Below are 15,374 nucleotides of genomic sequence, written 5' to 3'. Positions count from 1 at the left end.
GTGTCAGCCTGTAGGGGGCGATCACAGCACACATTTCTAACACTATTATGGAAGTACTTTGTAGGGTCATGACTGGCCCATACACAGCAGATTTAAGATTCTTTAGGACATAATAATAATACTAAGAATAATAATTATTATTTTGTTATTATTGATTGTTGCAGGCCTCCCTGCAACAGACCCAGCGTGGAGTGGTTCAGTTCAGTCCATTAAGCTATGGAGAGACAAAGGGAGGAAAGAAGGGAAGGGAAGATAAAGGGATGAAGGATAAGAAGAGCGTGGGATGAGACAGACGTTCAAGACGAGAGAGGAGCGCGCGCACACACACACACACAGCGGTGGCTGTGACGTCAAACCGGAGCGCAGCTGACTCGCTCGCGCTGACCAGCCTCGCTCTCTCTGTAAATCTCCTCCACGCGGGTGCTGCCGCTGCTGCACGCCCTTTTTTTAAAGCACCGAGGAAGAGGAGGAAGAGAAGAGGAAGGTGAGAGACAAAATCAGGAGGTCTGCACGCGGAGACACGGCTCACAGGAGGAGGAGGAGGAGGAGGAAGGAGGCTCCGCTCTCATCCTCACACACAGGACGTTGTTGTTGCACTTTCCTGTCGGGGCTCCTCGCACAGAACACAGCAGAGGGACTGTGTGTGTCTGTGTGTGTGTCTGTGTGTGATTATGTGTGAGTGTGTATGCCTCGGATCCGCTCCCTGCCGCCGCCGCCCCCCCACACCCACATTCACCTCCACCCACCCCGGCCAGGTGTTGCATCCAGGCGCGAGCTCCTCGTGTTGATCTGCGCTGAGGAGCTCGCGCACTCGACATTGATCCTCTCTGCGGAGCCGCAACAACAAGTTGGCGGGTCCGGTCCAGACCTGCTGCGCGAGACCAACGGATTCTACCCCCACCGGATTCTTTTGTTCTTTTTGTGGCATCTTGTGCGAGCGTCAGAGCAGACCGGGATTACCCCGAAAATGCGTGTTTGTTTGCGCAAATAGGGAAGGAATGGCAGAGTGAGCGGATCCAGCTGTGCCAACTGGAGCCCGCTTTTTGGGGGGAGGCTGTTCAGATTCGGCGAGCTGCCGCCGGACTCCGTTTCTGCACCAGAACCTCCGCCTTGTTTTGCACGGACCCTGGCTCTCAGTGACGCCGCGGCACCCTGATGGTGCGGACGGTTGGCGCACGGTGGCTCAAGCTGCTGCTTGGAAACGCCGCCCGGTGATTTTCAGCCTTCAGCACGGAGACTCGGTGCCCGGTGGTGGTGCGCGGTTAATCCCGAAGATGCTTTTCCACTCGAGTGGGATTTATGTGCCGTTTCTCCAGTGGAATCGTTCGCGTGACGATGACCTCCAACCGCGCTTCACCCCGTGCCGTGCTCGCCGCAACCCGAGAGAGAAGCACGCGCCCCCGGTTCAATGCGCACACGAGGACGTCTTCTCCCCAAAATCGCTGAGTTAACTCCGGGAAAGGAGTGGAAATACAAACCGACACAACCGAGAGCAGAAGAAAACGACGACAAGGACAACAGCGACCCGCGGCCGCAGCGATGGAGCTGTCCGAGGTCCGGTGCTCCAGCGCCAGCGAGGAGCTGTACACCATCAACAAGACCCCGAGCAGCAGCAACAACAGCAACAGCAGCGGCAGCGCGCGGCCCAAGCGGCTGCTGTGGCAGAACGCGGTGCGGCACATCACCGAGCAGCGCTTCATCCACGAGCAGGGCGGGGGAGGCGGAGGAGGGGTGAAGGGCATCGGGCCGGACGAGCCCTACGACCCGAGCCAGGGCGCGCGGAAGCAGTCGGCGGGACGGACGTCGGTTGGAGACCGGCACAACAACGGAGGGACTAAAGTGTTCCCGGAGCGCGCCAGCAGCGACCTGGGCTTCCTGCAGATCGACTGCGCGCCGAGTAACTCCGACTTCTTCCTGAACTGGGGCTACACGTACCGGGGCGTCATCTTCCCCACGCTGCGGAACGCCTTCAAGTCCCGCGACCTCGAGCGGCTGTACCAGCGCTACTTTTTGGGCCAGAGGCGCAAGTCGGTGGTAGTGATGAACATCTTGGACGTGGTGACCAAGCTGACTCTGCTGGTGCTGCACCTCACCCTGGCCTCCTCCCCGATGGACCCCATCAAAGGGACGCTGCTGGGCTTCTTCACGGGCATCGAAGTCGTCATTTGTGCCTTAGTGGTGGTGCGGAAGGACACCACGTCGCACAGCTACCTGCAGTACAGTGGCGTGGTCACCTGGGTGGCCATGGCCACGCAGATCCTGGCGGCCGGACTGGGCTACGGGCTGCTGGGAGACGGGGTGGGATACGTCCTCTTCACCCTGTTCGCCACCTACAGTATGCTGCCGCTGCCGCTCACCTGGGCCATCCTCGCCGGCCTCTTCACCTCGGGGCTCCACATTCTGGTCCAGCTGCTCATCTCCCAGAATGCACAGCTCTCTACCAACCAGGTACCATCTCCTCCACCCGTCTCCACCCCTCATCCCCTGTATTCCCCTTCCCCATCTTCTCATCCTTTATGTTGACTTCATACCCTCCTCTTCCCCCCTCCGTGTCCCGTCCACATCACCTTGATCACCTCCTGCTTCCTTCACCTCCTCCATCATCCTACCCAGCTTCCTGTCCTTGTCTTCACATCTCCACCCTGCACCTCCCTTCTCCCCCTTCTTACTTTCATCCTCCTCATTTTTTTCTATTGCTCACTCTAACTTTACCTTTCCTTAATCATCTCCTCTTCCCTTCCCCCCTTCTTGCCTTGCTTCCTTCATCATCCTCTAATCCTTTAATCTGTCTTCCTCCCACCTCTCTTCTGCCTCCTCCTTATCCTCCTCTCTCATCTTCCTCATCCTGTTTATTGGACCCAGCTTCTTCCCTTCACTCTCTTTCTTCCTCCATCCTTTGTCTCAGCCTCCCCTCCTCTCCTCCTCCCCTCCTCCCCTCCTCTCCTCCTCCCCTCCTCTCCTCCTCCTCCCCTCCTCTCCTCCTCCCCTCCTCCCCTCCTCTCCTCCTCCCCTCCTCTCCTCCCCTCCTCTCCTCCTCTCCTCCTCCCTCTCCTCCCCTCTCCTCTCCCCTCCTCTCCTCCTCCTCCCCTCTCCTCCTCCTCCCCTCCTCTCCTCCTCCAGCTCCTTACTCTGTTTATTTCAGCTCCAGAAACTTTTTCAGCCTTGTTGAAGCTTACTGCCTGCTGCAGGCTGGTTCTGTCGTGGCATCCATGTTGTTCTTTGTGTGAACGTGTTGTCGTGTTTTTGGCTGTGTTGGTTTCTGTCTGTGTGTGAGAGCAGCCTGTTGTGACTGCTGAGGTTTCAGCACCGGGAACTGTCCACACACACACACTGTTGCAGAGGAGGTCCTGAAAGGCAGCGCCACACTGGTTCAGCACCCCCTACTGGCCATCATTATAATCCCAAATCTCCTTGTTATGCTTCAGATGAACACACCAAGTGTAGTTTTTCTGCACAACCCAGACACTGAGGAGTTGAAGTGGTTATTTTAATCTTTATTACAAGGATGTTTTAAGGAAATTAGTTGCAGAAGATGCACAGAAGCATCTTAGACCATGAGCAGAGGACGTTTTCTGTCTGTTACAGCTGAGCGGACACTTCCTGTAAAGTCTGTGAGCTGAGGTAGCTGTGACCTGTTAACCAGGATGGAAATGTTAGACTTATTTTCTGTCTGCTGTCTGTCCAGGCAGGTTTTTAAAGAATTGTTTTCATGCTTTGTGATCATGTGCCTGGGTTTACTTCCAGGTTGCGTGTGTGTGTACTCAAAGTCAACACTCCAGGTGTTTGTTTTATTGTTGACCTTGAAACATTGTGTTGGTTTAATATTGGTGGGAACAAACTTCATAGAGGCACAGACTGTGTGGCTGAATGCTGCAGATGAAGCTGTGTGTGTGTGTGTGTGCGTGTGTGTGTGTGTGTGTGTGTGTGTGTGTGTGTGTGCGCTGACTGAAAACTCAGTCACATGTGTTTGTGTAGAAGCGGAGATCCTCTTTGAATTTTGTACATATACATAAAAGAAAACTCCAGCCCTCTGGGGTCTGTTTTAATATATAATATAATAATATCTCTTCATGTTGCTGCATGTACGTTGAAAGAAAGAGCTCAGAACGGAGCTGTTTAAAAAAAACAAGATTATTTTCTGCACCTGCATTATGTGGGATTTTACACAATCACCTCAGACAGAGAGGATTTGGTGTGAATGAATTAATGAAACACAAACAAACAGAACCAGTGCTAAATAATTTACAGGCACAGAAAAAAAACTAAAATGTTTTTAGTGAGTGGCAGACATTTTATTTCAACCTTTGTGTGGTGGTGCGGCGCACACTATGACATGCTGTGCTCAAACTGAGAGTAAACATATTGCTGACGGTGTCTCCGTACAGTGATCCTGCACACTGTGGTCTCCTTTGATGAATGATTGCATATTGATTCCTGACTGACTTCCTTCAGGTGTGTAGTGAGGTTTTATGTTTACAGTCATATAAAGGTCTGTTTTCAGCATTGTGCAGCAGTGCTACAGTCATCAAGGACTGACGCATCGGAGACATTCAAGCTTTTTAATTCCACTTTTTGCTTCATATCATCATGTTTTGATAATTGTTTCAGACAGTCAGACAAAACAAGACATTTACAATATTATCATAGTTTTTAATGGGAAATGGGTACAGGCTGTGCAGACTGAACTTTTGAGTCATTCATTTTCAGCATGCTGACGCAGCCCCGAGTCACGCAGCTCACAGACTCCAAAAATACTCTGCGGTGGAAACCTTACATGCTGCAATCTAAGAAAAACACACTGAGCATGCCCAGTGACACTCACGCTGCCTGATAGCCCCGTCCTCACGCTGAATGCCGTCAGGCTTGGCTTTGAAGTCTCAGCTGACCCGCTGCGTGGCGGCGTGGATGACTGTACGGGTGATGCAGCTCATTGCATACCGCTCCCTGTGACTCTTGTTGTGTAGCTCAGGGGGGATTTCCCAGCTTCCCCTGCTGTGGTTCAGCTGTGTCGCTCTGCTCGCAGCTTTACTGTGGAAGGGTCAGAGGTCGAGAGAGCTAAAGAGGATGCTGTGAGCTGGATTCAGAGGCTGACGCTCTGCAGTGGTTCATTACAGTGTGTCAGCACTTATCAGTAAAACCTCTGATATCACACCATGGGTGCAGCAGCACTGTGCAGCATTTGATCCACTGTTCAGTTCAGAAAGAGCAACATGTTGCTGACTGTTCCCTGTGTTGTTGGTCACTGCAACATAAAGTCCTGCTGCTCTATGGAAGCAACACAATCATGGCTACAAAGACAGAGAATTTCTTCTTCCAAGTTTTAGCTGAATTTATGAAGATATCTAATATTTAGAAATAATCCTGACAATAATGGAAATGTGCGTTCGTCCCAGATTTGAATGTTAAATTAAAACTGAATTCAGAGTCTTACAGAGAGGATTAAACTTTGAGAGGACATGTTAGCATTTGAATGTCTCTGACTCATTTTCATTTACAGGATTGTGGTTTGTGCGTCTCAGATCCGTGCCTTTATGCCATGATCATTTTTCAGTCGCTGATCTGCGGGAGTGTTTTGGAAGTTCGCTGATGAGTCTATTAATTAGCTTCCACTGGTGCTGCGATAAGTCTCTGCTCATGTCGTTATTAGAAGTATTAGCCTGCTGGAAAGTCTGTGCGCAGTACAGATTATTTTTTGCAGGCGTGAGATGACCTAAAATCAGCGAATTACATGTTGTGGTGACATGTGAGGGGGGGGGGGGTGGCTGGATGGACGCCGCTGCGGAGGAAAGGATTAGGACGGCTCATACTCGCACTCCTGGGGTTAGGAAGACTTGGCATGCTGTGAAATTAAACATCCAAGTGGTGCTAATCTGCCGTTATTAATTGTGTTTGCTTAAGGATGTGGTGAACATAATATAATATACATAGTAAGAGTGCAGAGAGGAGGGATGTCAAATTTCTCTGAAGTCAAACCCAGACTAACACATCCCAGGAGACAATAAGATAATATAAATGAAAAAGATGTCTGTGGACAGAGACGTCTGTGACACTTAGTGCTCCATGTGGGTTTAAGTGAGGTCAGAGCTCACATGGTTTGTTTATTCCCTCTAAACACCAAATGTTTGAGTCCTTCTGTTTGGCTTTGTAGTAGTTATATTTTTATCAGTTGATTATCTAATCGATTGGCTAACTTATTGAGAAAAAACCCATGCGTCCTGAAGGCAGGAAACACTATGGCCCCGTTCACACTGGAGAAAGTCATTCCAGCTAGAGTAGGATTGAGCCCAGACAGCCTTTAAGCTGGATGCGTTCAGACCTATTTTCAAATCTGGCTAGCATACACTTGTGTCCGTACTCAATCCGGCTTCATCCAGCATGTTTGCTGTCCTCCAAACCACTAGGTGGCGCCTCGTAATATACAGAGTCCATTCAGGCCAGCGTGTGCGCATGCGTCGTGCGTTTTTTTTGTCCCGTGTCGCACCCCGTGAACCGGAAGTAGCATGTCGCTAACCGGAAGTAGCATGTCGCTAGCCGGATTCGCTAGCCACATTTGCGTTCACACCTGAGCCACATTTGAGCCAATCCGGCTAGATCCACCTCTCGTGGGTGGATCTAGCCGGATTGAAATCAAACTGGATACTGTCGGATTCGAGGTGTTCACACTCAGAAAAAACACATCTGGATAGGCCCGAATCCCGCTTTAGCCAGATTTTTTCCCCCAGTGTGAATTAAAGATCACTAGGTGATAAAATGTCTTGAATGTTGTTTTAACCCAAAGCTTTGTATTATAAACCTGTTGAAATAAGCTGTGTGGTCAACGCAAGTAAATACCTAGTGACAGTATTTTAAGGCTTGAAGAGTTGGTTGCTAATAACTAGCTAAGGATGAGGATCCCTACACACCTTTAAACGGCAACGATGGAAAAGGAGCCGATCATGTTGGAGCTCGTACCGCAGAAACGCTGAAAGCCGTCCGTCCGCCTGTCGTGCTGTCATTGTTTGTCCTAAGTGCTGCTGTGTTTTATCTTTTAAGGCACCAGACTCTCCTCTCCCTCCACCTTCCCCGCCTCCTAATTCTTCCTGTCAGACTCAGAATAACCCCCATCGATCCGCCTCCATCTCTTTCGAGACCCCCTGTTGGCCCCACCTCTTTTGTGCCTAGCCCGTCGAAGGCTGCGTTATTGACCGCCACATTTCCTCTTGAAACCTTCACTCCAAAACCATCACACCCCATCTTCTCACTCTCAAAACAATGAGCTCATATTGACCCAGTGTTTTCCTTTGTTTTCCTTCGTTTTGTTTTTCACTGGCTGCTTTATTGACGGCTGCCTTTGTGCAGAAGTCATTTAGGGCTCTTACTCGCTGTTAAATGAACAGAGGCGTCGGTAAATAACAGATTAGTTTGTTCTGGGCAGTGGTGGAGTGTGTGTGCTTGTGTGATAATGTGTGTGTTTTGTGGCGTGTAGCAAAGAGCCTCATAAAAGCACTGTGCATTATTCCTTCACACACACACACACACACACACACACAGGAAAGGCTCCGTACCGGCCGATTAGCTGTTCTTCAGGCTCGCAGCAGCTTCCTCTTTCAAGGTCAAACTCGGCTTACCTGAAGCGCCGGCTGCACAGCAGAGATAGGAGCAAAAAGCCAAGTGTGGGTTTGATAGGGAGAACACATGCATGCGTTTTCCATCTGCAGCCGTCAGCGCGCCCTGGGCGGAGAACGCTTAGTGCATGTTAACGCTCAAAAGACTTCTTTTCAAAGACGCCTATCTGCTGTTATTTATGTGAAACAGCGCCGATCAGGGCCGATCATGACCTCAGTCTCTCATTTAAATGAAGCTTTTCCGAGAATTTCTCCTGAAAACAAAGCATAAAAAAAAGCTGCTTGAGGAGGGGGATTTCTGTCCCTGGCACTGTTCTCACAGCTGCATCTGGAAGGTTTTTATTCACACGCAGTAACATGCAATTACTGGGTGTATGTGCTTGATGATTGAGGCGGCCATTCATCCGGTGCCAGTGGTGGCTCATAGGAAGGTTTTGACAGCAGAAGAAGCATCAGCTGGGCTCTCGGTCCGGCGTGTCTGAACAGATGAGAGCGATCGCTGCCAAAAAAAAGTCAGTTTAAACACTTCCTGCCATAAAGTTTAACACAGGAGGGATTCATACTGGCTGCCTCTTCCCTTTCAGCCACGGCTGTGCTTCTCTTCTTTAATCCTGAAGTTCTTGAATCCTGAATTTCATGACAGGATTTCTCTTAGAAAAATGGAACACAGCTTTAAACACTATGATTCCCTGTGCTACTGAAGCCATGATGGAAAGCTGGCGCCTTCACTTCTTTCATTATGTGACTACAAACCTTAGCCAAACACAATGGAGAAGAGAAGTTTTCCTTATAGCATGTGGAGAATGTAGGATGCAGTCAGCTGGCTGCCCGGGAGTGCCAGGAGTTTCAAGTACTGGATCTGTAAGGACGTGGTCTTAAGGTTCATGTGCAGAACTGCACCTTTTATTTCCATCCTTCTGCCCAGACCCTTCGCCTGTGCCAAAGAGTTGCTCTTCTTCTTCTGGCTCTGGCTGGAGTTCTGTTGTCTCTGGTCTGCTTGCTCTTATCTTAGATCTAGGTCTATCTAGAGCAGAAATGTAATTGTACAGACAACACACACTTAATGGTTATTTGGACAAATGATTGGTTGCAATAAGCATTATCCAGCGCCGCCCTCCTGATTGTCTCGTGTGTAGCTGGTTGCAGGGTTTACCAGCCTTGTCATTACTTATTGTGTTGACCTACATTTGGTCTTTGTCTCTGCGAGGATGCGTTGGATTTTAGCCAGCTGTCACAAACATAGTCAGCATCTTTGATTTCTGCTTGCATGTAGAAGCCGTGGACATGCTGCTGGTTTGGACACCTAACCTTGGTTAATAGCTGAAGTGATGAAGCTGTCTATGTTGCAGTGTAGCTTCTGGTACAGAATTTCTGTCGTCACGCTGCTGTGACAGTGACAGCAGCCATGTTGATCTGTTGACACTCTCTGGTATCTGAAGTAACCTTTAAAGTGCTGCTGTCATTCAGTCTAGGCTTGTTGACTGTGTGAGCATCTTCAGCCTGATGAAAACCATCGAGGAGGAGGAGGAGGAGGAGGAGGAGGAGGAGGAGGAGGACAAATCAGTGACTTCATTCTTCCCCCCCTCTCCATTCTCCCATTCGCCCTCCTCCTCCTCCTCGCCGGTTTCATGCGGTTGATCTCGGACAATCTTGCTGTTACCAGACACTGCACTCAGCCGCTCTTAATATTTAATGAAGGATCGGAGCCATCAACCGCTGCTTTTTCAGCTTTTAATGGCAGAGTTTTCCAGCGACAGTTCAGTGCGGTGACCTCTCAGACATTTCCAAAAATTACCTCAGACACCACAAAGCTTTTAACCGTCTTTCAGTCTCATTCCTTTGTCACAAATAAGCGCTCTGCATCGGTTTTTAGAACCAGCAGGTGAGCGCCACCCAGTGAGACGCTTCTGACTGGTTAACCTCCAGAAAAGTGTCATTTCAACATTTTCTGCAATAATTTAAAAGCTTCTTCTAAGCAATTGGGCAATTATGTGTGCGGGTCGGCTCGGTAAGACCTTGGAAATCAGCTCTCTGGGCTCTTTTCCTGCTAAATAAAACATTGTCCTGAAAACTAAACAATTCAAATAAACCCTCAGATTGTTCACACAAACTTCCCTCAACAGCGTATTTTCTACATTTTTATAAGATTTCCTGTTTAGTCCCCATCTCTTTGCTGTCCAAAGGGCAGTGGCTGACAGAGGAAAAATAAAATCCTGCAACACAAGCAGAAACTCACAACTAAACAGAGGTGCTAATGTAAAACAAAAGGCTAGTGAGTAAGGCAACATTTCCAACCTCTCAGTCACTAGCGGCTCATACCAAGCATGTGCTAGGAGGTCACTTTTTTTAAGGTCACTTGAATTATTTCCAATGAGTCATCTGCTAGATCTTTTGTGAATAGCGTCGATATTTACTCTTAAAATGATCAGATTAAAAAGTCCCATCTCAGATGTTGTGTCATTAGGAGAAAGCCTCGGTGTGAGGATTCCTCTTCAGGAATGAGCGCCTTGATTCAGGATGATTTCCGGACCTCTGGGAGGATTTTTGGCCTCGGTCACCGTTGTTGTCATTGTGTTGATCCTTCTGGCCTCGTCCTCAGGGAGGCCAAATGAAACAGTGTCAGGAAGAGTTGCAGCCCAGAGTCTGGGCTCTAAAACCATAAAACAGACGCCTGGTAGCGGCTCATTTCCTCCTCTCGCCCTCTGCTTTGGGCTCCTAAACCTTTTTGTGGACTTCAAGTGCCAGAGGCCTGTCCTGAGCAGATAAATCACACACAGGCTCTTTCACTCCCTCCAGTGTATTTCTTTTATTGGAGTTTGAATGTAAATTGAAGTGTGTCGGCGTGTTCAGGAGTGTTGGCCGACCTCCAAACTCACCTGCAAGTCATGGGGTTTTTTTTTTCTCCCCTCCTTCTTGCTAAACGCTGACTCAACGATGACTCCTCCTTTCCCCCATTATCAGCGGGGCAGCCAGACATTCATCTCAATGAAAGCCTCTCTTTGTGGGGCTCTCACTGAACTGCTGACAGAACCTAATTACCCGTTATTGTGTCTCTGCCTCTCAGACGAACCCGTGGCTGCATCACGCAGGCAGAGTGTGTGTCGTCACTGATCCAATGACGTGCTTCTGCTGCAGAGTTAGGAGAAGCAGCGTGACGCTTCAAAATGACGCTTCATGGCCAGTGATGGTGTGTGGTGCTTGTGCTGATAAATGAATGAGAGCAGGCTGCATGGAGGGGACATGTTGTTCATTTACACACATATAATCACACAAATCTGCAACATCTCCCTTTAAACATTAAAAAGACACAACGTACACAGTTTATGTGAAAAATATCCCCAAACCTACAGAAGTATTCATCATCTCTTTAAGTTCCTGTGATCCTCATAATGCCCACGTTGACTTAGCAGCAGTCCCCCTCTAATCAATAGCTCCTCAGTGTGTATCTGTTAATTAGGTGTGTCAGTGGCTGCGGGGCTGGGTCAGGAGGTTAAAGGACGAGGCGTATTGATTATATCACACACATCGGCTCCTTTTTATGGACACCGTGTGACCTTGTGTGGTCTCCTGAGGTCAGATGTGCAGCAAGCAGACGGATGACTGAGGAGAGGACCCATGACTGGGGTCAGGACAGTGTCCGTGGTTAGGGACCTGTCCATCCTCACCGTTCCTCAGAGCCCTCTGAGGGCTGTCTGGTTGTGGTTTGTCCAACAAATGAAGTTTACTTTCTGGACTCAATATTAAAAAAATGCTCAGAGCAAGTACCTAGAATGTCTTATGGCCAATAAGTTAACATTTTTTTTTATTATAAGAATAATAGAACTAGGAGCTCAATCAACACTGTGTTCATACAGTATGAGATCTGTCACATACAGTGGCTTCAGAACATCCTACAGGCACATGCATAAATAAAGCTGTGTGCACACTAGGAATGGGTGAAATCTTGAGAATAAATCCACATCATGATAATTTACCATCTAAACGCCGCTCGGTGAAGTGTTTTCGAGTGTGATGTGAAACGGAGGAGCTCATCCCAAAGCGTTGGAGTGTGCTTGACTACAAACTTTAAGCTGATTAGTATATTTGTATCATATTGATACAACACACGTGCAATAATTTGTATGTGCAATAATCCATCTGTATGCTGGGGTGCAGTGTTTGTACATAATTCCTCATATCTTTTATTTTGATTCTATTGTATTCTACTAATACTAGCATCTCTTAGTGCTAATCTTGCTCTGACTGTCGGTGTTGTATTGCTGCTGGTACCTGAATTTCCCCGAGGGACTGTCCCAGAGGGATTGATAAAGTCTATTCTATACTTATCGTTACCGTCTATATGCCAGAAATGATCAGGATAAAAACTTTCAGCCATTACAGCCCGTCCCTGGAGCATGCTGCTGGTCCCACAGGTCGTCGTCCTCTCCTTCCCTTTCTCTCTCGCTGCTTCAGGAGTCGTGGATATTTAATGTTTTACAATCGTCATCAGGATCAAACTTTCAGTGTGTCAGAGATAAAGACATTGTATATTGTTGTAGTCATATTTCTAAGGAGCTTTTAGACTTTCAGCAGACATGTGCAGCTTCTGAGGAGCTTTCTAAAACTCCTGTGTGTGATAAAAGCAGGACGTCCTCTGGACTCTTGTTTCTGAAATAACCCCATGATGAGTCTTCGCTTCCATCCTCACGTTAAAGTGGGTTCAGCAGCAGCTTTGTCCTGTGTGAATCTAAGAACAGTGAGCGTGGTGTAGGAATGATTTTCAGCGTATTTTTCACATTCTGGATGATTTCAAACAGGATTACCTCCCAGCAGTAATCTATTCATAGCACCGGGCGCCAGCCAGCCAGCCGGCAGCGCCCCGCCACTCTCCTCTGGGGTCAGCGTTTAACGAGATTACTGCTGGATTACTGATATCTGTTTGAAATGTGGGAAAACAGCAGGTACTCAGAAAAATGGATGTGTGTGTTCAGCCGACATGTTGTCGAGTGTCGACTGCAGAAAAATGAAAATGTTTTATAATGAATATTTGGGGCAGAAAAGCTCCAACCGTCTGGAGTTTAATTGGCTTTTAGTTGTACGCTGGCCACCAGGGCCTCCTCCTCCTCCTCCAGTAGCTCTGACTGGAAAAACCTCTGTGAGGATTTGTTGTTCATTAACCTGATTTTTTGTGCAGTTCATTTAATTTTAACGACAAATGAATAGGGATGTAATGATATAGTCATGACATGAGACTGGGGGTGGAGCGGTTCACAGAGTCCACTGTTCGGGTTGTATCAGGGTTCTCAGGTCATGGTTTTTGGGTTTGTTCGGTCTACATTGTTGAGATTTCTTTCTACTTTTTTAACACTCTGGAAACACCATCGATCAGCATAAAATATTTATCCCAATTATCCAACACTGACCATATTTAGGAATCAGTTATTACATGGTGTTGCTGCTGTTGCCCCTCTGAGCTTTCCATTCTGTGTTCTGCTTGTGTTGGTGCTTCAGAGAGAGGAGGTTAGGTTAGACAAAGAGTGGTGTGGGGCTCCTCTCTGCTCTGACTGCAGCTGAGCCTGCCGGGTGAAGCTGCAGTCAGAGCTTTAGGGCGGGGGAGGAGCTCACGGTCGCTGCTCGTTGAGGACGGTAACTGCAGAACGATACGTGCTTTCATGTCAGTCTCCAAAAGTCACCAGAGAAAGAAGCTAGATTTGTCGCTAGTCACTTTTGACAAAAAAAGTTTTTGAAAGTTGCCAAATTTAGTGAGACAGTCGCCAAGTTGGCGACACTGGTCTCGGTGCCAGTGGGGAAAAATGCCTCCCTGCATTACTTGCTGTGCTGTGTTGTGTCCTGAACCGAACAGAACACACCCTGAACTTTGACACGTGTACTAAGCGGTCCCGAGTTTTTTCCTGAACCGCCCCATGCCTAGATGAGACCGTACAGAATATTCTGATTATAAATGGTTCATAATGGTTGTCCTCAGTTTGGAGCTGCTGAGTCCAAACACTGCAGTTTGACACTTGGCAATGAAATTGACAAGATCACCGCTTAGATTTGCCAGGGGGGGGGGGGGTCGACACCCTGGGATTACACAACAACGACTATCTGTCATGTCCGATAAGATTCCTGTGGTGGGAAGAACCTTTGGCTTTTAGAAAGTGTCAGAGTCAGTAGAAGTGTGGCCGTCACAGCCGCACACGGGGAGCAGGACTGATTGAAGTACTGTGTCTGTACAGTGGTAATAGATTAACTCACAACACTGCATATTACAAAAAGAGCTTCTGTTTGTCGTTGTGATGGTTGTTGAAGACCTGCGCTTTTTAAAAGAAGCAATGATTCATTTCTGGCCCCTAGGGGGCAATATAACTATCATCTCACCTTTCAATTGTTTTGAACGAACATATTAGTGAACAGCTGCCGGTTTTCACATCCAGCAGACACTGCTGGATTAAATCCAATCCTCGCTCGCTGCTCAGCTCCGCTGGGGGAAGAGTTCGACTCGTTAGCTCTTTAATGTTTCATTGTGTTCAGCAGCTTGAGCAGGAGGTGAAGTACGAAGTGAAAGAGCGTTTAAATCATCAGTAAAGCTGGAAGTCCGACACATCCTCTCTGTTATTCCAGTCTGGTGTCAGGACTGAACACAAACTGGATTGTGCTGTGTGCGTTCTGAAGGCGTGTAGCGGCTTGCTCTCTGGTGTGTGTGTCTGTGTGTGTGTGCTGGGTGTCTCCCGGGAGGATGGTCTTCAGTGGATACAGTATCACAGACAATTTCTCCTCTCCCTCAGGCTGTTGTGCTGAAGCTGCCAAGCTGCCCTCAGGGATCTGTCGCCCTGACAGTTCAGGGAATAACCAGCAGTGTGTTGGAGAGCAGACACACTGCTGCTGCACAACAAATGTCTCCTTTAAACCGGCTCATGGCTCATTTTTAAAACCTGCCTACATCACAAGGACCTCATTTGCAAGGTCTGCGATTTATTTTAAATGGTGGCAATTCATCACTAATTAAGCAACATCCAAGTGAAAGTGCCTTAATTATCACTTATTAAGAATTTAACTCAAATGAATTAAGGGACAAAGTCTGTAACTTGAATTCTGAACAACAACTGATGATAATTCGTACAGATGAATGGTGATGAGGTCAGGGGGTCAGGTGGGCGACGTCAGGACAGACAAGTTCTTCCACAGCAAACTGTGAAGTTCTTTTGTTTGAGCTTTTTATTGTCTTGATAAACACACAGCATGAGTCGATGAATGAAACAGTTTGTTCTCAGGACTCTGTCCACAAAATGCAGTGCAGAGGGTGAAGGGCTCTTTAGTTCAGTAGCTCACATTCTTGATGACACAAGAAACAAGCCAGTGTTTTCCATACAGATCAATGCCCTTTCATTCTCGTTTACACACACACACACACACACATCAATACATACATACATACATCCCGCACCCTAAAGCCGGACTTACACCGCACGCAAAGCTGCAGCGTAACTGCAGCGTAGCGACAGCCGCTGTGAAACGCTTCCATTACAGCCAATGAGAGTATTTACACCAGCCGGGTAGCAGCGTCCCAGAGGCATAGCTATGTGCTGCTACATAAGTGACACGCGGCAGGTCTATTTTGGAGATGTGTCACACCCAGAACGCGTCTATTTGCACCAACTACATGGAGCAGACAGGAAGTCAGGCACCGGAACAAAAGAGTTCAAAATAAAACGCTGTCAGACTCGCTGATTTAACAGCCACAGACATGTACGAGGAGAGATTCAGTTTAAAAGTAGAGAAACATTTATG

The 15,374-nt window shown here is 48.0% G+C and overlaps 1 protein-coding gene across 1 annotated transcript in view; it reads left to right on the top strand.

Annotated features, from left to right (window-relative positions):
* Positions 1 to 1,142: 1,142 nt before the first annotated feature.
* The window catches only part of adcy8 (adenylate cyclase 8 (brain)), a 67,130-nt gene continuing 52,898 nt past the window's right edge, over positions 1,143 to 15,374 (top strand). The window contains exon 1 of the mRNA XM_028427006.1: positions 1,143 to 2,448. Within this exon, the coding sequence (XP_028282807.1) occupies positions 1,540 to 2,448 (909 nt within the window). The 5' untranslated portion in view covers positions 1,143 to 1,539. The remainder of the gene's footprint in view (positions 2,449 to 15,374) is intronic.

The sequence above is a fragment of the Parambassis ranga genome, chromosome 17 (genome assembly GCF_900634625.1).
Source record: "Parambassis ranga chromosome 17, fParRan2.1, whole genome shotgun sequence".
Lineage (NCBI taxonomy): Eukaryota > Metazoa > Chordata > Actinopteri > Ambassidae > Parambassis > Parambassis ranga.
The sequence above is the reverse complement of the archived record's forward strand: the minus strand, read 5'-3'. Positions and strand labels throughout refer to the sequence as shown.